Source organism: Hippopotamus amphibius, chromosome 5 (genome assembly GCF_030028045.1).
Source record: "Hippopotamus amphibius kiboko isolate mHipAmp2 chromosome 5, mHipAmp2.hap2, whole genome shotgun sequence".
NCBI lineage: Eukaryota > Metazoa > Chordata > Mammalia > Artiodactyla > Hippopotamidae > Hippopotamus > Hippopotamus amphibius.
The window spans coordinates 136,025,887-136,045,900 of record NC_080190.1 but is presented as its reverse complement, the minus strand read 5'-3'; the positions used below and the strand labels follow the sequence as shown (position 1 = coordinate 136,045,900).

Here is a 20,014-nt window from a genome sequence, read left to right as displayed (position 1 = left end):
TCATATACAAACAATTTTAAAAATACAAGTAAGAGACACTGCATCTGAGATAGAGGGCTGGATTGCCAGGTACAGACGGAGTGACGGTGGCTGCCTTGGCTTCGCCAATGCCTCTTTTCACTCGTATTCACTTCAGTCCTTGTTGACTCCGCGCCGCAGGGGCTGGAAGGGCTTTGGCCGTGAGCGCGTCCTGGCCCGGACAGGTGCGGACCCCGCGCGCGGAGGGGCGCGGCGCTTCGTCCCCCTCGGGCCCGCGAGGCCTCTGCGCGCCGCGGCCCGGCGGCGGGCCCCTGCGGAGCGAGCCGAGCCGCCCCTGGAGGCCGCAGAGCGCGGGGCTCCGCCGGGCACCTGGCGCGGCGCGGCGCGGCGCGGGGGCGGGAGCCAGGTGGCCCCGCCGCGCCCGGGCACCGAGCAGGAAGTGGCCGGGGCGCGGCCTCCGCGGGGCGCGACTCCTCCGCGGCGCCTGGCGGTGCGGCCGGGCCGGGAGGCGGCCGGATCCCGAGCCCCAGCGCGCGGAGCGAGAGCTAATGGCGGCGCCTGCGCCCGGGGGCCCCGGGGCCGCCGCCTCGGCCGCCCTGGACGAGCTGTCCCGGAACTTCACGTACTGGGCGCTGGGCGCCGGCAACGGCTCCCTGTCGGGCGCTTGGTACCGCCGGAACCAGGTAAGGGCCGGCCGCCCCGCCGCCCGGTGGGGACCGCGCTGGGGCCGCGGCGCCTCCTGCCCCTCGCGCAGCCTCTCAGGAGGACACCGGGCTGGCCAAGGGGGCACAGCTGACGCGATGTGTCCACACGTCGACTTGACCGCCCCTCGTTGGGGAGAAGCGGGGAAGCCCTGGTCTGCCTCTCCCGGGCATCGGTGCCAGGGAGTGGGGCGCACAGATCTGCGATTGTGGGCCTCTGGGTCCCCAACCATCCCGCCACTCCGGCCTGAATCCGCCTTCTTCTCCCGGAACGTGGAGCGTGGCGTGAAACTCCTTCACCCATAATCCCCCCAGGATCATTTTACAGTTAAAAAAAACAAGTGACACTGTTCTCAGAATCAGCGAACTCGTTAAGGGCCACCAAACGTCACCTCTGAGCAGATGCTCAGAGTGTGTGTGTGTCCCTAGTGTGTCAGCACAGCTCTTCCATTTCCGCGCAAGGAGCACTGATATTCTCGGGTTGCAGTTGCCTGACTCGCTGGTTTCTCACCGGCCCTTTGGGAAAAGGTCCACAGGCTCAAAAACGCCCATGTACTCTGGAAATACACATTTAACAAGATCAAAGGGGATTGGAGCTGCCCATTCATTTTGGGCTTGGTTTAAGATCAGAAAAAAAGGCCTTCCTCTAGCCACATTTATGTTCTTTCAAGTGGGGGCAAGTAATCTTGATATGGTGGATTCCAGGCTGTTTTCATATGTGTGTTGCTTTGTTCTTGTTCTTTAACAAATCAGCGGGTCTTTTTATTTTACAACAATATAATTATAAAATATTGGTTGCCGTTGGTCTAAATCAGTGGCTTTAACCAATAATCAAAGGCCTAGAAGGCTTTTATGTTTGAAAAGTGTTTAGAATGTTAGTTTCTGAAATGTTAAAATTTTGTTTTCAAAAACGTAACGCGGAAGATAGTTTACTTATAGAAAGACAAAATAAGCACGTTTACCTTATTAGTTTTCAGCAGAGGGGAGAGTATCACTGAGTCTGTTTTACCACAAAACATACTAAAATAGGAAAAATGAGGGGACATAGAGCCTATTGGATTCCATTTCTCCTTCCTTTCACCCACAGGAGTTACAAAGACAAGAATTGCTTTTTATGGGAAGTTCTTTGAGCATATCTGTCATACTATGCCTATCCTAGCTTATGTTATAAAGCATATTATAATATGCTTACGCTAGAAGCATTCCCAATAAAAGTTTAAGAATGATTTTTTTGTCTTTTGGTAAAGGAATTAAAGAGTTAGTAAATGTGACCTGCCATGGCTTCGTTCAGAACAGGAGAAAACATTGTTTGCAGAGAGGAAACCTCTGCAGTCATTAGTTTTCTTTAATGTTTCCTGGAATTCAAGATTGTCTTGGCTCTCTGACACCAGTTTATCATGTGACATAAAGGTGAGAACTTTGTTTGCCAGGCTTAACTTGCCTGTGACAGTATAGATTTGTACAGGTTAGAAAGTGTGTATCCAGAATATGCTAATAGAAACTACTCAGCTGACACCTGAACCATAGCTAGTTTGAGGTAAGACTGTATCAACTTTTTCTATTATGCAAATTTAGACTCTTATAAGACTGGTATTTTATGCTTTTAGAGATTGCATTTGTTGTTTTTTTTTTACAGGGTAGTTCCATTTTTTTTTTTTTTTGATTTTTTGGGCGGGGGGTACACCAAGTTCAATCATCTTTTTTTTTTGTTTATTTTTATTTTTATTTTTTTGGGGGGGTACACCAGGTTCAATCATCTGTTTTTATACACATATCCCCATATTCCCTCCCTCCCTCAACTCCCCACCCACCCTCCCTCGAGTCCCCCCCAACCTCCCCATCTCAGTCCTCTAAGGCATCTTCCATCCTCGAGTTGGACTCCCTTTGTTATACAACAACTTCCCACTGGCTATCTATTTAATAGTGGGTACTATACATATGTCTGTGCTACTCTCTTGCTTTGTCTCAGCTTCCCTGTATTAACTTTTCCTATTATTATGCAAATTTAGACTCTTATAAGACTCTGGTATTTTACACTTTTAGAGATTGCATTTGTTTTTAAGCAAAAGTAAAAATTGATTTTTAAAAATTCATTCAGCAAACATTTTGTTGAGTGCCTCTAGTGCTGGGCAGGCCAGTAGAAATAAAATGGAATCAATTTTTCTTTTCTTTTTGGACACTGAATTTAGATGGCTGAAAATGGGAGTGACTTCAGGAAAACAAAATAAGAGATATGTTTAGGACTCCCACACTCGAAATTGACCTTGATTGCTGGATAGCCAGGGTTTAATAAGTTTTATCACTACTGAAATATTTGGACAGTGTTCACTGATAGCCCAGCTCTTTGTGTCTTTCCAAGAGATAACCATCAGATCTGATAAATTAACCTCACTCACAGAAAAAGATCAACCGCCCTGAAACACATTCAGGTGACAGATGAATATTTAACAGTGCCTTTTAGAATCAGTATTGTCTAAGGCAAAGATTGTGAGTGCTTCTAGAGGAAGAAATCCCGAAACAAGTAGGAAGTAGGAGTTCAATGGGGAACATGTTTTAGGGAATGAGGGAAGCGAGGCCTTTGCCCCATCTGCATCACTTAGGAGTCTGCCTATACAAGTATAGATGCAATAAAGTTCTGCAAAGGTATTTTCTATGTGTTTGATCCACAGGTTTTCAGTATAAAAAGATAATGTTTCTAAGATGGTTTTTGAGCTCCCTGCTTTGTACAAAGCACTGTGGGATATTCAACATAGTCTTTAGACTCAATCCCTTCCTTGCTTCCTAATGTTATTAGATGCTTGGGGAAATGAGCTCTGCAGGTAACTCTAAAACAAGGCAGTACATTTTGAATGTTGTATGAGGGATATAAAGTCCTTTGGGAATTCAGAGCAAGGTGGCTTTTAGCAGGGGCCATCAGGGATGTTTTGTGGAGAGGTGGTATTTGAGCTGGACACTTGAAGACAGAGTTTCATTGATGGCAGTACACAGGTGCAAGGCATTTCAAGAAGGGGAAAAGTCTGGAGACCAAGGAGCAGGCCATGTGGTCTGGGCAGTTGCCCTTCTGAACATTTGTGTACCTAGAGTAGAAGTCAGTGGCCATTCTGGTTGCAATGGAACACTGATACTGACTGGAGGGTGGAAATATGGTTTGGGGTCTTAGAGGTCATCATGGATTGCCTTAAAGGACAAGAGGTTAAGAAGTTTGGACTATATCTGGTAGACAGTGGGGAGCCATTGAAGGTTTTTCTAACAGGGAGTGAAAGAATCAAAGCAAATTAAAGACATTTAAGGACTTCCCTGGTGGTCCAGTGGTAAAGAATCTGTCCTGCAATGCAGGGGATGCGAGTTTGATCCCTGGTTGGGGAACTAAGATCCCACATGCCATGGGGCAACTAAGCCCACGCACCATAACTACTGAGCCCATGTGCCACAATTAGAGAGAGAGGAGCCCACGCACCGCGGGGAAGAGCCCGTGGGCCACAACTAAGACCTGGAGCAGCCAAAAATAAAAATAAATAAATAATTTATTTTAATTAAAAAAAATAAGACATTTAAATTTGGGTTAGCAGGATGCAGAGGCCTCTAACTGGCCACCTATGGACTGAATCCAGCCCATAGATGTGTCTTGTGTCAAACTGCAGAGATGTTTAGAAAATGTTTAATACCTTGCCAACATTTAAAAATGAGTAGATTACACATAAGGTTTCAAGTTTCCATGATCTGTTTAAATATTAGAAGTGCTAGCAACTTGGCCCTCTTTCGCACATGATCACTGTGAGGAGGAGCTCACAGTTGAGAGTAGCTGTGCTCCCCACTTAGGCCCCTCTCTTTGCTCACATCTCTTCCACTGGCACCTGTAGGTACTTAAAAATTTGCAACCAGCATTAAGGGCTGTGGTCTAGTTTCTGCTGTCAACTAGCTGAGCGCACATGGGCAAGTCACACTGGGCTTCAGCTTTCCTTACTGGTAAAAATAGGCTTAGAAGAGGAGAGCCCCAGGCCCTTCCATGCTGTCTGGTTGAATAAATAAGTGCCAGTCCAGCAAGGCTATAGAGGGAATGGACAGGAAAGGATGAACATAGGCGATATTGTGAAGGAAGGGTTTTGTGGCTGGTTCTTTAAGGTTATGTGTGTTGCTAAGTATCTAAATTCACAAAGACTGTCAGAAAGGTTTATTCTGCATAGGGTGAAATGAAAAATTCAGGTTTTTTATGTCCTTTATTTGAACTTTTGATTTTCAATGGCTTGAATTTTTAAAGGCAACATATTTAAAGGAAAATTGATACATCTTGGCAGCAAAGAGGCAATCGAAGAGACTGACATTTGTTATGCATTTACTGTGTGACACTTTATAGCTATTATCTCATTGGAGCCCCCTGACAACTTCGTAAGGTACACGTTATCCTCACTGTTCATGTAAGGAAACTTGTGTTAAATAACTTGCCCCCAGATCTTACAGCAAGTAGGTTTAACTGCAAAGCTATTTTTATTCCATGCCTGAAGGCCATTGCTTAGAAACTAAGGCTTGAAAAGAATGTGGTGGGGGAAAATGAATACGGCTTGTCTCACTGTACTAAAGAAAAATTGCACTGAGTTTTATATTGCCCTTTTATTGATTTTGCTTTGCTACCATTTATCTCTTTTTCTGCTGGTCACTACATCTGATTGCCTCTAGGAGAAAGAAAAGTGCCCAAACTTACAAATAGCCAAAGAATCTTGTAGAGGCTGCTGGTCCTTTCCATTTCCTCCCCAAGAAAAATCCCTTTTTTTTTTGTTTTGTTTACACTTATTGACTTTTTTTTTTGCCTTCCTTATATATCCAACATGGCATTTTCCTATTACCAGATTTTCTCCAAGATGCATGTATCAGGCAGCAAAAAAGAAGGAAGGAAGAAACCACTTACCTCAAAGCAGCCGTATCAGACCTTTCGTAACCACCATCACCATCATCCCATGGTCCTCTTTGGAGGAACAGACTCTTAATGCGGTTGTGAATTTGTCATACCATGTATTTGCCTTTAAATCTACCTGCTATCCTCCTTATGGCTTGATTTATACTAACTAGTTATAATATTTGCATTAATACAGTCAGCTAAGTTCAGACTGTGGGAAACTTCAGTTTACAGGTTTATGCAGCTCCGTTTCTTTAATAATCATTTTTACAAGAAAAAAATAAAAATAAAAAGGAAGAGCAAGGACAGAGGGAGAACCTGTAGATTAAGATACACCTAAGAGACCTAATAGGAAAAAAGACAGCCTTTGTTCACAGTTTTTAGGGATGCACACTTGGGTGATAAAACTATAAGGAAAAGCACAGAAGTGATTGCCGTGAAGGCAGGCCAGCGTTTCCCTGGGAAAGGGAGAGGCTGTGATGAGATGAGGAAAGGGAGGGCTTTGGGCAGGTGCCCGATTTCTGTTTCTTGACCTGGATGCTGTTATGAGGGTGTTTGCCTTATAATAAATAATTCATTTTAGTAATTTGTTCATTTGTATCATTTTCTTTGCCGTTGCCTGTATGCAATTTTAAAATGTTAAAAAATATTAGCATTGCTATGACTGTTCAACTTGCATGTTTTACCAAGATAGTGTGGGAAATGGTATGCTGTATTCATTTTTTTTTTTTTTTGCCTAGGAGAATTATTTAAACAATTTCTTTTTAAAATGTTGGTGATTGTTCAAATTGGCATTGGAGAGTTTACCATGGAAAGGATGACATTCCCCTAAGCTATCCTTTTTGTACTAGCATAGTGTGGTTTAAAAAGCTCAGCCTCTTTACTAGATGTGTTGGCGAGTTTCTTAATTTCTCCAAATCTTGGCTTTCTCTATCAAAATGTTAATAATAATAATAACACTACATACCTTATAGGGTTGATGTAGGAATAAAATAAGATAATGTATATCAAATAGTCAGCAGTGCCAGACACATAGAAAGCACTCAATAAACACTAGCTATTATTAGAAGTATTACAGTCAACCTATATTATAGGAAATGTCATAAAATATATGTTTCTAATAATTAGTAATTGTTGGACTTAACTCATTACAAATGGAAATAAGAGAAATCATGTCAGTTATTTGATGCAACTGTTTTCTTTAATCTAAAACCATTGATTTCTCTACATGCAGGGCCTTCCACATTCCCTTTGATGTTTGCCTCCCCTTCACTCTCCATACATATTCATGTTACAGAACACTTCCTGATTGCAGTAATTTCCTAATTGGAACACTTGTGATCTTGAGGTACTAAGGCAAATGTCTTCTGCCACTTTCCAGACTTCAGGGTTGGGGAGGATGGGTGTGTAGCCCTGGGAATAGCTGATAGGTTTTGGTGGCAGTAGTGTGATGCTGTCTCCAGACATTGACTGTAGTTTAACCAACCGGCAGGACCAGCACCCCAGCTTGGGAAGGCTCATGCAGCGTTAGCATTAAGACTATTTATTTTAGCTTGAGTTTTTTTGGTTTTTGGGTTTTTTTCTTCTGAAGGTCCAACATCCCTCTATTCAGTTTATACCTTTCATAACCTGCCCCGTGTGTTGCGTCCAACAGAATTACACTTTACATAAAGTCAGAGCTCTTCACCAGTCTGTTTTGGTCCACCAGAGCATCCTAATTGCCTGGAGGCTGGCAGATAATACTCTGCTTCCCCTCCACCTAGTTCTCAGCATGTACACACCTGTACATTTTGTTTCACCTTATCACTCTCACTCGCCCAGCCCTTGGGCACTCCCAGCGTGGTCTCCTGTCATCTTTGGCACACGTCAGGAGATTTGGAGTAAATACAGGCTTGTGTAAACACAGGCTAACATATGTTTGGTCATGAGCTCCACACCTCACCAAGTATTGTGTTTGTCTTGGCATATCTCCTTCAGAGACCCGCCCTGGCCATGGCAGGTCCTTTCGAGGTCTGCCAACAGCCCCAGCACTGGTTTCCTAAGCCATGCCCTCACTTTCTCCAATCGTTTTCTCCTTTCAGTAACTTGGACCACTGGCCTGACTTCTTTAGCTTGCAACAAGAGTCCGTCTCTCTTCTGGCTTTTGAACTTGGTTTCCCTACCAAGAACGCTTTGTAAGTTAAGAGGATTTGGTTTGCGAGTTGCAGGAAACCTAACATTAACTGGCTTAAATAATAGAGGAAATTAATAAGTCTGGATGACGTGGAAGACCGGAAGAACTCTGGGCCCACACCAGCCTTGATCCACAGGCTCCGACAACGTGGCAAACACTCGGGTTATCACTCTTCTCTTCAACTTCTGTCCCTCAGGGCTGTTGGTTCCACTTTTTGCAGGCTCACCCCTCCAGCCTACATTCTGCGTTTCACTTCCAGGAAAGCTTGACTTTCTCAGTCACTGAAAATACACTGACTTTAGTCTGACTAGATGAGGTTAGGTCCATGTCCTTTCCTGTACCAGTCGCCAGACCCAAAGAACATGAGCCCTTGGGGAGGGCTGAATAAAAGAGGACCTGTAGCCAGGAGGAGGGGCACCACGTGGCCCTAACAGCGGTGCCCATGGGGTAGGCTTGAGTCCTCCTCCTGTGGATTACTGTCTTCTTCGGCAACCATCCCTCCCAGCTCATCAGGGACCTTCACTTTCTGCATCCTACCTCATAGGAACAGCCCCCGAAAAGTCGCCTGTATGTAGCCAGCCTTGTCTTTGTGGGTGGACCTGAACAGCGATGTCCTTAAAAGTTTCTGAAGTATTTTTATATCATCAGCTCGAAGCAGTGACTTATTTCTAAATTCTAGCCTTATCCACCTCCCTACTCCCTCCCCCAAAAGGGAATTCTAGAAAGGCCTCTTGTCTTTCCTACTGATGGAAAAGTCAAAGGGTATCTGCTGGCAAAGGCAGTGAGTGTCCCTTGCTTAGTTTCAATCTTGCCTCTACCTGCTTAGCGATTTCTGTACTATCAGCAACCTTCTCTTCAGTCGACAGGGATCTCCTAAAAGCTTAGTGGGTTTAGGTGAGATAGGTGTGGTATGTGCGTGCAATGCTGTTTGAAGTCCTATAAGCCATGTCAGCATTGCAAATACGTCATTCAAGCTTGAGGTGAATACTGTGAATTCTGGGGGGGGGTCTTTATTTCTTCTTCAACCATTGGACTTGCAGGGCTCTGGTTATTTTGGGGCTGTTCAGGAGACAGCAGCACTCTGTTCCCTCTCATCACAGCCCACATTAAGCTTGATCAGCTAGTCAGCAGTGAGGGCCCAAAATGCAACCAACATTCCACTCAATAAAAACCACAAGCAGAGAGCCCTTCTCAGTGGAACAGTGTTGGGTAGTGATATCAAAGAAATCTGTGTCCTCAGACTGTAGTCATATATATGTGTGTGACAGACATAAATTATATCACGTATACATTATACAATGTATAGTGTGTGTGTGTGAAAGAGAGATACAGACGGAGAGTCAGAGAGACTGCTTTAGAAATACTTGGAAAACAACGTTTGAAGGGCTGATGTGAAGCTACCCCTGCTTATATAATCTGATGGACTGCTTCCATTGCACTTCCGGGACTAACATAGTGCAGTTACGTAATTGTAAATACAGAGAGCCAAAGCAGAGGAGGAAATAGCGTGATGTGCCTTTGGATATGGCTGCCTGAGCCACAGCCGTGGAGAAATGAGTGATTGTGAACAAGGTACGAGTGGACCTCATGTTACAGGCAGCTGCCACAGCCGTAAAGTACAGAATAATTCTGAGTTACATGTACAGCGTTTTATTAGTCTTTTGAACTATACTTGCAGACCCAAATTACAGTCACCATCAATGAGTCCTATGGGTATCATATGTGGGTTGATCATAAAGTATGTTGGAACCTGGCAGCTGGACCAATGGGATGTGAGAATTTTGCCAGGAATGGGGGAAATTATCTTTGCTATGAGGGAGGTATGGGAAATTATCTTGGCTGTGAGGACTAGCCCTTCAGAGGCAATGAAGGGTCCAAGTCACAGGGTCCCAGAGTAGAAACTTTGAACTTGATTCCTGCCTTGATGTCAGAAGGATCTGGTCTGGTGGGTGGCCTGGCAGATGTGTGTCAGTGAGTGGCAGTGTCATGATCCCTGCCCCCATATTGAGGCAGGAACTCACTTAGTGGCTGGGACCTGACATAGACCATAGAGTTTGGTCTCCAGGAGGATGGAGCTGGCAAAATACAGCCAGAGTTCAAGACAGGCATTGCTCTCAAAAGGCACATGTACTCCTGAAACCCAAGCAGGTGTTGGGGAAAGAGCTGTAATTCAGCGAGCTCCCAAGTTTCCCTCTTTAGGGTAGGAAGCCTCTCACAAACCCTGGGCTGGCCCTGCAAAAGGCAGCCCACAATCATGCTTCTTTGGAAACAAAGGGAAACAGATTTTTTAAATTATTGTTATGAATATGTTCTTGCAAAATTTGAAAGTTATGGGACCTCATATTGATCTAGATCTATTGTTTAATAGCATTCTCTCTGTTCAGTGTGTCCCTCCTTGTTTCAGAGATCCCCTTTCCAATGTTAAATGGGGTTGATTTGTTTTGTAATAGAACCAAGTTTAAGATTTCCTTAAGTGATATCTCACCTTCGGTTAACTATTGCTGCTCTCCTTTTAACAAAGTGTTAAAAGCCCCCAAAGGGTATCGTATTACATTTTTCCCATAAATTTGTTCTGCTGCAACTTAACTTTCTCAAAACCAAAAAAACAAAAAACAAAAAAAAAAACCATGGTGACATCTTAGTAAGCTTAGTAAGGCTTATCCTTAATGGAGTTCAGTTTTTTAAAATAATGACTGTACAATTATGTAAGTAAATGTGTTCCCGAGGAAAAGACAAAGTGTAATAGTGCTTAATTGTATAGGAAGGCAATATGCTGGGCTTTTCTGCCTAGGTTTTAAGGTTGATTAAAAATTGGCATGGGACAGCTTGTAGAATAGCAATGATATACTGTGTTACGTAACCCTGACCTTTTCTCTTGGCTTTAAATCACCAGATTTGGATCCAATGTCATGAAATTTTCTCAGGATAGAAAGGCAATAACCTTATAGCATACAAAAACCAAGATAACAACTTAAAAATCTGTTCCTGACTGAAAATTTTTCTTCTTTTTCATGTATGGGATTATAGTTTTAACTTTGGGTTAGTATTGTAGACAACACAATTATCTACAAGGGCAAAGGAGATTAGTGGTAAGAATAGTTAAACCCATTAGGTAATCTCAAAAAGCATTACATATTTCAGGTTTTCTCCAATGTTTGCTGCAATGAATACGAATATTGTTTCTCTATGGCCCTGTTGTGATTAACTCTCCACATTCCCCCTACTTCTTCTCTGAGATCCCGAGTGTCTCCTAATTGGTTTTCCTGTTCCCCGGTCTGGCTTCTCCTAGTCCATCCTTCACACTGCAGCCAGGATGAGTCTTCTAAAAGTCACACCCAGACCTATGCTTCTCTGGTTTAGAGTCCTTCGTGTTGTAGCACCACCTACAGATTCATGGTATAAAAAGCCTCCTGCCTGCCTCTCCAGTCCAGCTATACTGGAGTCATGCAGATGCGATTAAGTTAAAGATCTTGAGATAGGAAGATGATCCTGGCTTATCTGGATGGACCCTAAATGCCATTACATGTATCTTTTTATTAGAGGGAGACTCAGGGAGATTTCACAGGGAAGAAGAAGGCATTGTGGCCACAGAGACAGAGATTAGAGTGACCTAACCATAAACCAAGGATATGTTAGCAGCTCTTCCAGAACCTGGGGGAGACAAGGAGTGATTCTCCTCTAGAGCCTCTAGAGGGAATGTGGCCCTGCCATCTTGATTTCAGCCCAATGAAATTGATTTGGGGCTTCTGGGCTCCAGAACTGTGAGAGAATAAATTTCTGTTGTTTTTAAGCCACCGGGTTTGTGCTAATTTGTTACAGCAGCCACAGGAAGCTAATATACTCTCCAACCTAGGCAGATTTGTACTCTGTCCTATCTGTTCCTATGGGTTCTGTAGAGTATACCTCTATTATAGGTTTCACAGGTGATAGTCTGTTATTGGTCCCTTTTGCGACCTCTTCTGAGCTTCTCAAGGATATTTTGCATCCTTAGTTCCTGAAATAGGACCTAGTATGTAGCAGTTGCTGAACAAATACCAAATGGATGCATGACTGAGTGAATAGCATCCGATGTGGGCGTCAAGTTGTCTGTCTCCCATATCTATCATCTTCTCTCTGATCACTTCCATTTCGTGTCCTTTTCCTCCATCTTGTATGTTTTTTCCCAAGCAGTGTCTACATGTGGTTTTAAGGCATGCAGTGGTTTTATGTTTCTCCTTAATCTCTTTCCTTGGTTCAGCCAGCTTCCTTGTTATTTCTTTCTTTTATTTATTTCCTGTTATCTCCTCTTTTAACTCTTTTTCAATGAATCCATATTATCTTTAATTTCATTGGGTCTATAAGACAGATTTTTTTAACTTCTTAGTTTGAAAATTTTCCAGACTGTAGAAAATTAAGAAGAATAATACAATAAACACCATATGTCCTTCACCTGGAGACTCACCATATGTTAACATTGTGAAACATTTGTGTTCTCTCTCTCTCTCCCTCCCTCTCTCTCTCTCCCTCTCTCTCTCCCTCTCTCTCCCTCTTTCCCTCTCTGTTTTTTGTTTTATATTGTCATGTATCATTTGAAAGTAAGTTGTACACAGTATGAGTCTTCACTCCTAGATACTTAAGGATGTATTGCTAAGACTTTGGGTGTCCTCCTATCCCCTCCCAACTTCCTGGAAGTGAAATTTGTGTCTACCTGCTTACTAGGTGCAAATGCAAAACACCCCAGCTCATTCCTAAGAGTTTCCTGTGAGACGAGGTGAACTGAATGTTCATTTCTCAGGCATATCATCCCCTTTCAGGTGCAGGCTCTTAAGATCATCCCTACAGTGATTAGTTGACCTAAATCACTTAACCTGTGGTATTTCCAGTACTAGAACCTGGCTCTCTCATTTCTATGTTCAGGGATATTTCCCTGCCTGGAACAGGAGATAGCATTATTCTAGCTATGAGTTGAATATGACTATAACAGTGTTCAAAACTAGCCCTGAATCTGTGGTTCTTTTGAACCATATACAAGATCCACTGGGGTCTGATTCCAAATTTATGTTTTGAAGGCAGTGCCAGAAATATGGTTGAGTTCAAAGCCCAAACTGGGACAGACTATGACCAATTCCACACATCCCTGTTATCATATCCCGTCACCATCTGGTCATACTGCCCCATTCATGGATTATAGGTCAATAACTTTATGTGAAATATCTAAAGAACATTCTGGCACCAAAAAGTAGGATAGAAGATTATTATTCCAAATAAAAGAAAAACATCGTTAGTGCTCATTCGTGCTGATATTTGGAGCCTCGTTCTCCATAAATTGCTGTGGCTCTCACTATCTATTTGCTGAGACATCCTGGAAAAGCCAGAAATTAAGCTGCAGTAGTGACAGGAGTGAACACTGCAAAAATGAAGTGCATCTTTCTGTGGTCTGCCCTTCTAACTGCATTGTTGAGATGTGGAGCAACCTTTCCTTCTATTATCTTTACTTTATAGTATTTGCACTGAGAAAAAGAAACAGATTCTGCTAATTTTAAAATTGGGGTAAACTAGCATTGACTAGCTAGACAGTTACTTACTGCAGCCTATGAAGAAATGGTGATTCAGACACAGCTGGGTCCCGTGGGGCCAAAATTTACCTGGTATCTATCTAGCTGTGTGACTTTGCACAAGTCACTTTCCTTCTCTGGCCCTCTGTTCTCTCATCCTGACCACCAGTCTCCAGATCAGTAGAGAGAGGAGAAAAGGGGATGAGGGGAGGAGAGGAGCTCTAAGCTTCCACTAATTCTAATACGCTAGAAAGCAGGTAACACTCTGAATAAAGTAATGACGTAAACTGGACGTCTTTAAATAGCAAGTTTATAAGAGCTGCTTGCTGTATGCAAATGACACCTCTGATGGTACATGTGGATTTTGTAGTCATTAAAGCACATTTACCAGAGCCTCGAACTGGAAATGGCATTTAGCAGTGCTTACCTCAAGTTACTCTGTGTCCTTGAAGATAATTAAACCACCTTTTTTAGAAACATCACAAATTTGAACCTTCCCTTCCCAAACAATTAGGGGCATTAGTGAGGATTTACTGAATTACTACCATTTAGAGGTATGTGTAAAATGAATTTAATGAGCATGCAATTAACCTTGAATAATTAGGTAAATTTTCAGAAAAACAGAGACGAAGATAGACTAGTTTATACTGTGACAGGCATACCTCTGAGATACTGCAGGTTCAATTCCAGACCACTGCAATAAAGCAAGTATCACAGCAAAGGGAGTCACATGAATTTTTTGGTTTCCTGGTGCATGTAAAAGTTATATTTACACTTACTGTAGTCTATTAAATGTGCAATTATATTGCACATTGCATTATGTCCAAAAAACAATGTTAGTTAAGTTTTTTGTTAAGTTTATTGCTAAGAAATGCTAACCATCATCTGAGCCTTCAATGAGTCATAATGTTTTTGCAATAGTAGCATCAAAGATCACTGTTCACAACCTAAATGGGAAAAGAATTTGAAAAAGAGTAAATACATGTATGTGTATAACTGAGTGACTTGGCTGTACACCTGAAACTAACACAACATTGTTAATCAGCTATCCTCCAATATAAAATAAAAGGTTAAAAAAAAATCACTGATCATAGATCACCAACAAATACTATGATAATGAAAAAATTTGAAATATTGTGAGAATTACCAAAATGTGATGGAGACACGAAATGAGCAGATGCTGTTGGAAAAATGGCGCTGTCTCGCTTAATGCAGGGTTGTCACAAACCTTCAATTTGTATAAATTGCAGTATCTGTAAGGTGCAGTAAAGTGAAACACAGTAAGTGAGGTATGTCCCTTTTATCAGGAAACAGTTTCTGACATCTGGTTTATACCTATATATTTCTTGTTCTTTTAGTAGATATGAATTAACTAGATTTTAAAAGTCAGCAGGCAGCTTTCTGTTGCACACTAGTGGATACTTAATTGTTGAAATCTGAATTCGGGGACAAGCTCGTTCTCTCATGAAACTGAGTGTTTGCTGTATTCAAACCCCAGCTGATTATAAAATACTCCGTTTGAGATCTTCCTAGGGCCAAAAGTCAAAATTTACTGTTTCTAGACAGTTTATAATCAATATGAGAGTAGTTCAGTTCAAATAGCATTTAATAAACAACTTTTCTATGCCAAAGAGCTGTGCTAGTCATTAGGGTTACAAAGATGAGTTGATAAGTCACAGCTCTGCCCTCAAGGAGCTTATAGTCTAGAGGGGAAATGCACTTGTAAAAAGTAATTATAGTACAGTTTAATATATGTACTGATAGGCATGTATAAAGACTTAATTCAGGGCTTCTCTGGTGCTGCAGTGGTTAAGAATCCACCTGCCAGTGCAGGGGACGCTGGTTGGACCCCTGGGCCGGGAAGATCCCACGTGCCGCAGAGCAACTAAGCCCGTGTGCCACAACTACTGAGCCTACACTCTAGAGTCTGTGAGCCATAACTACTGAACCCACACGCTGCAACTACTAAAGCCCGTGTGCCTAGAGCCCGTGCTTTGCAACAAGAGAAGCCACCACAATGAGAGACGCGCACACCACAATGAAGAGTAGCCCCCGCTTGCCACAACTAGAGAAAGTCCGCACACAGCAACGAAGACCCAATGGAGCCAAAAAAATAAATAAATAATAGAATAAATCTTAAAAAAAAAAAGACAATTCAAAAGAAGGTCAGAAAGGCTAAACTTGAAGATAGATCTGAATGAGGAAATTATGCATAACTCAGTACAAAGAGGGTTGGAAAATATGAGTGCTATTTTAGGAAACAAGAATTAAAAGTCCAACATATTTGTAAGAGGAGCTCCACGTAGAGAGGCTAGAGAGAACCATAGATACTGGACTGTAGTTGTGTAGGATGTTAACATCAAGGGGAGGGCTGGGGGAAGAGTGCGTGGACCTACCTGGACATTTGTTTGCAACCTACTATGAGTCCATAATTATTTCAAAATTAAAAGTTAAAAACATTTAACAGTAATTACTAAAAGAATATGAATAAGATGTGTAACTTTCTAGCCAGAAGAGTAGGGGAAAGAGAAGAATAAAGAAAACTCAACCATTTCAACAGGATTCATAAAAAGAGAAATTAGAAAGCAAAGTAAAAGCAAGAGAACGACAAACACAAAAAAGATGGTAGAAATAAATGAAAATATATTAATAATCAAAAAGCATAATGGACTAACCTCCCCATTTGAAAGAAAGTCTCAGGGTTGTTTTTTTTTAATCCAGTTTTTTTCTGTGTATAAGAGACCTGACTAAAATATGACACAGAAATGTTAAAATGATGTAGAAAGTGGCAAATACCAAAAGAAAGCAGCTATGTTATATTAATATCAGATAAAATATATTTTAAAGCAAAACATTATTGAGATGAAAAGAATCAATATGCAATTATAAGAGGAAAAATTAGCTGGGAAGATAAAAAAATCTTGAACCTGTATATACCTAGCACTATAGTCTTAAAACATACAAAGCAAAACTCAATATATTTAAAAGGAAAAATAGATAAATCCATGTTTGAGTAGTTTTTAACATACCTCCCTAGGCAATTGATAGACAAAGCAATCCAAAATTTAGTAAGAGTATCAAAAATTTGAGCAATGAATTAATGGAGATGGATGGATGGATGGATAGATAGAATATATAAAATATATTAACCCAACTTTATTTTCAAACATTAAATTAAATTAAATACTTTTATTAAATACTTTATTTTCAAACATACATGGAACACTGATAAAACTTGACCCTACACTACCAGGTTACAAAACAAATTTCAATTTACACTGTATACTAGGTCAAAAGCAAATGTTAATCTACACACAGCATTTTTTCTATCCACAACTCAATAAAATTAGAATTAGTAATAAAGTGATAATCAACACCCCATTCATTTAGAAATATTAAAAACACACCTCTGAAATGTTATAAGGCTCAGATAAAAGTAATAAGATTATCAGAATATTTAGAGGTGAATGCCAGAGAAAACTGTACATGCCAAAACTATGTAAGCAGCTAAAACAGAGGGTCTACTTAGAGGGAAGTGTATAGCCCTATGTGCATATATCGTTAGATAGAAAGAAACAGAAAAGCTAATGAGTTGAGTCCAAATGAAAAAGATAAAAAAGAAAAATTGAGTTAACAAAATAATGATAATAAAGATAAATCGAGGATGGAAAGAAATATATCTATATTAACTTCAGAAAAGAAAGTTACTTACCCCTGGGAGGGAGAAGAGACTGAAACAGAGCTAGTTACGTTTGTAGCATTTTATTTCTTTGGGCAAAAAGAAAAAATGTAAATACTTTGTGTTTTTAAAATTAGTTTTTATAACAACTTTATTGAAATATAATTCACATATCATATAATCCACTCATTTAAAGTATGTAACCCACTGAGTTGTACAGTCATCACCACAATCAATTTTAGAACATTTTCATCACCTCAAAAAGAAACCGCCAGCCTTTAGGCCTTTAGCTGTCATCCCCAAGCCCATCAGCCTTCCCAGCCCTAAGCAATCACCAATCTGCTTTCTGTCTCTATAGATTTGCCTTATCTGGACCTTTCATATAAATGGAATCACATAATATGTGGCCTTTTGTGACTAGGTTCTTTCACCTAGCATACATTTTTCAAGGCTCATTCAGGTTACAGCATATATCAGTGCTTCATTTATTTTTATGGCTAAATAGTATTCCATTGTATGAGTTTGCCATATTTTGTTTATCTGTTCATTCATTGATGGACATTTGAGTCACTTCCACTTTTGGCTGTTATGAAAAACACTGGTATGGACATTTGTGTACGTTTTTGTGTGGACATATGTTTTCATTTCTCTTGGATATATACCTAGGAACGGAATTGCTGAGTCAAATAGAAATTCCATGCTTAACTTTTTGAGGAACTGCCAGACTGTTTTCCAGAGTGGTTGCACCATTTTATATTTCCATGAGCAGGGTGTGAGAATTCTGATTTATCTACATCCTTGCTAATGCTTGCTATTATCTAACTTTTTTATTATAGTTCTCTTGTTTGGTATGAAGTGCTATATCACTGTGGTTTTGATTTGCAATCGCTGATGACTAGTGACATTGAACATCTTCTCAATGTGTTTATTAGCCATTTGTCTTCTTTAGAGAAATGTCTGTTCAGATCCTTTGCCCATTTTTAATTGGGTCGTTTGTCTTATTATCACGTTGTAAGATTTGTTTATATTTTCTAGGTGTAAGTCCCTTGTCAGGTACATGATTTCCAAATATTTTCTCCCATTTTGTGGATCATCTTCTCACTTTCTTGATAGTGTCCTTTGAGACACAAAATTTTTTAATATTGATGAGGTCCGATTATTTTTTTCTTTGTTGCTTATGTTTTTGATGTGTTATATGTAGGAATCCATGGCCAAATCCAAGGTCACAGAGATTTTCCCCTGTTTTTTCTTCTGAGAATTTTATACTTTTAGCTCTTACATTTAGGTCTTTGGTTGATTTTGAATTAATTTTTTTATATAGTACAAGATCAGCAGCCATACCATTTTACATCCCTGCCAGCAATGAACAAGGGTTTCAGTTTCTCCATGTTCTTACCAACACTTGTTATTTTCTGTTCTGTTTTGTTTTGTTTTTTTTTAATTGTAGCTTTCCTAATGGAGGTGAAGTGGTAGCTTACTGTGGTTTTGATTTGCATTTTCCTAATGATTAGTGCTGTTGAGTATCTTTTCATGTGCCTATTGGCCATTTATATATCTTCTCTGGAGAAAAGTCTGTTCAAGTTCTCTGGCCATTTTTCAGTTGCATTGTTTACTTTTTTGTTATTTATCAGATAAACGATTTGCAAATATTTTCTCCCATTGTGTGGGTTGCCTTTCACTCTGCTATAGTGTCCTTTGATGCACAAAAGATTTTAATCTTAATGAAGTCCAACTTATCTATTTTTTTCTTCTGTTGCCTGTGCTTTTTCATGTCATATCCAAGAAATCATTGCCAAATCCTGCTAATCAATTTCTAAGCACTTGGCCTGGTCGTGTTTAAGCTACTCAGTGAATCATTTAAAGAATTTTGACGTAAATTATTTCTATAAATTTACTTTTATAATTATAGAAGATTTTCATAATTATCCATTCAATCCCAAACTTCTTCTGATTTTTATTTTCCTGATTACTGCCAAATGCATTCAATTGTAAATCGAAAGCATGGAAATAGCACATTATATTATGATATAGTTGTTCCCCATGAGGAATAGTGATCAAAATTTTTGCCAACTGCCTTTATTAGGAAAAGAAAATTCTTAACTGATTAAAGACTCTGGATATTATATGTCAACTATTAAATGGGTTTTCAACTTTTCTGCTTCGTTTTTTAAAAATACTGAATTTCACTTCAGCACATATAATAAAGTTCTAAAACTTCGAAGACATTTTGCATTCTAAAAAGGGTTCCTTGTGGTTGTAATGTTCATTTGAAATTCAAATAATTCCTTGGAATTTGAAGCTAGCTAGAGGTTATGTACTATAGAAGAAGGGGGACTATTCCTTCTATCATTGTTAATTTTTACTGCTAGAAGACATCACATCTTTTTACCTAGATAGGAGCAGCAAATGCATCTTTTGAAGTCATCAAATAATACATATGCTATCTATAGTAAACATCTTGGGCAATATGTCAAAACTTATTTTTTAACCCCAGTAGTTTTTGTTTTAAACCATTATATACTTTTTTCAAGTGAGTATTTATTAAGCCCCTCATTTTGTATAGTAGATGATGTAGAAGACCCAATGGACGTCTAAGACATGATTCTCTTCCTTCAGAGAATTTGTCATCTATTTATACAGCCTAATGATACATGTGACATGTCTGAGAAAGTAAAGATGCGCTGTGGTGTCTAAGAAGGATGTAAGGAGGTGGAGCTCAGATGGCCAGAAGGATGAGGTCTGATTGGAACGGGCTGAGGGAAGGAGATGCTTTGTCTAGGTGAGAGGAACAACGTGAGCAAAGTATGACATCTGACTGGAGAAGTCGGGAGCCAGGTGTGCTGTGGACAATGGTTGGTCAGGATGAGGATCGATTATGGGGGGCTGGGACAGTAGTTTTATATTTGAGGTAGTTGACTGTAGAGAGACATTGTGGGTTCTTGACCAAGGGAGTTTTAGTGGGAAAATTTAGCCTGTCTCCAATGGAGTTCATAACACTTTAGAGATGAAGGGATTTTTGGAAACGTCTCATCCAAAAACCCCTGTCTACTGGGTCCA

General features: G+C 40.5%; 1 protein-coding gene across 8 annotated transcripts in view; it reads left to right on the top strand.

The window, feature by feature from the left end:
* Positions 1 to 223: 223 nt before the first annotated feature.
* NIPAL2 (NIPA like domain containing 2) overlaps positions 224 to 20,014 on the top strand; it is a 70,360-nt gene continuing 50,569 nt past the window's right edge. For 2 of the 8 annotated variants that reach the window (XM_057735159.1, XM_057735155.1), the window contains exon 1: positions 418 to 662. In XM_057735159.1, coding sequence (XP_057591142.1) covers positions 528 to 662 — 135 coding nt within the window. In that variant the 5' untranslated portion in view covers positions 418 to 527. Of the gene's footprint in view, positions 663 to 20,014 lie in introns of all 8 variants that reach the window. The other 6 variants (XM_057735161.1, XM_057735160.1, XR_009053741.1 and 3 more) reach the window with 6 other exon arrangements.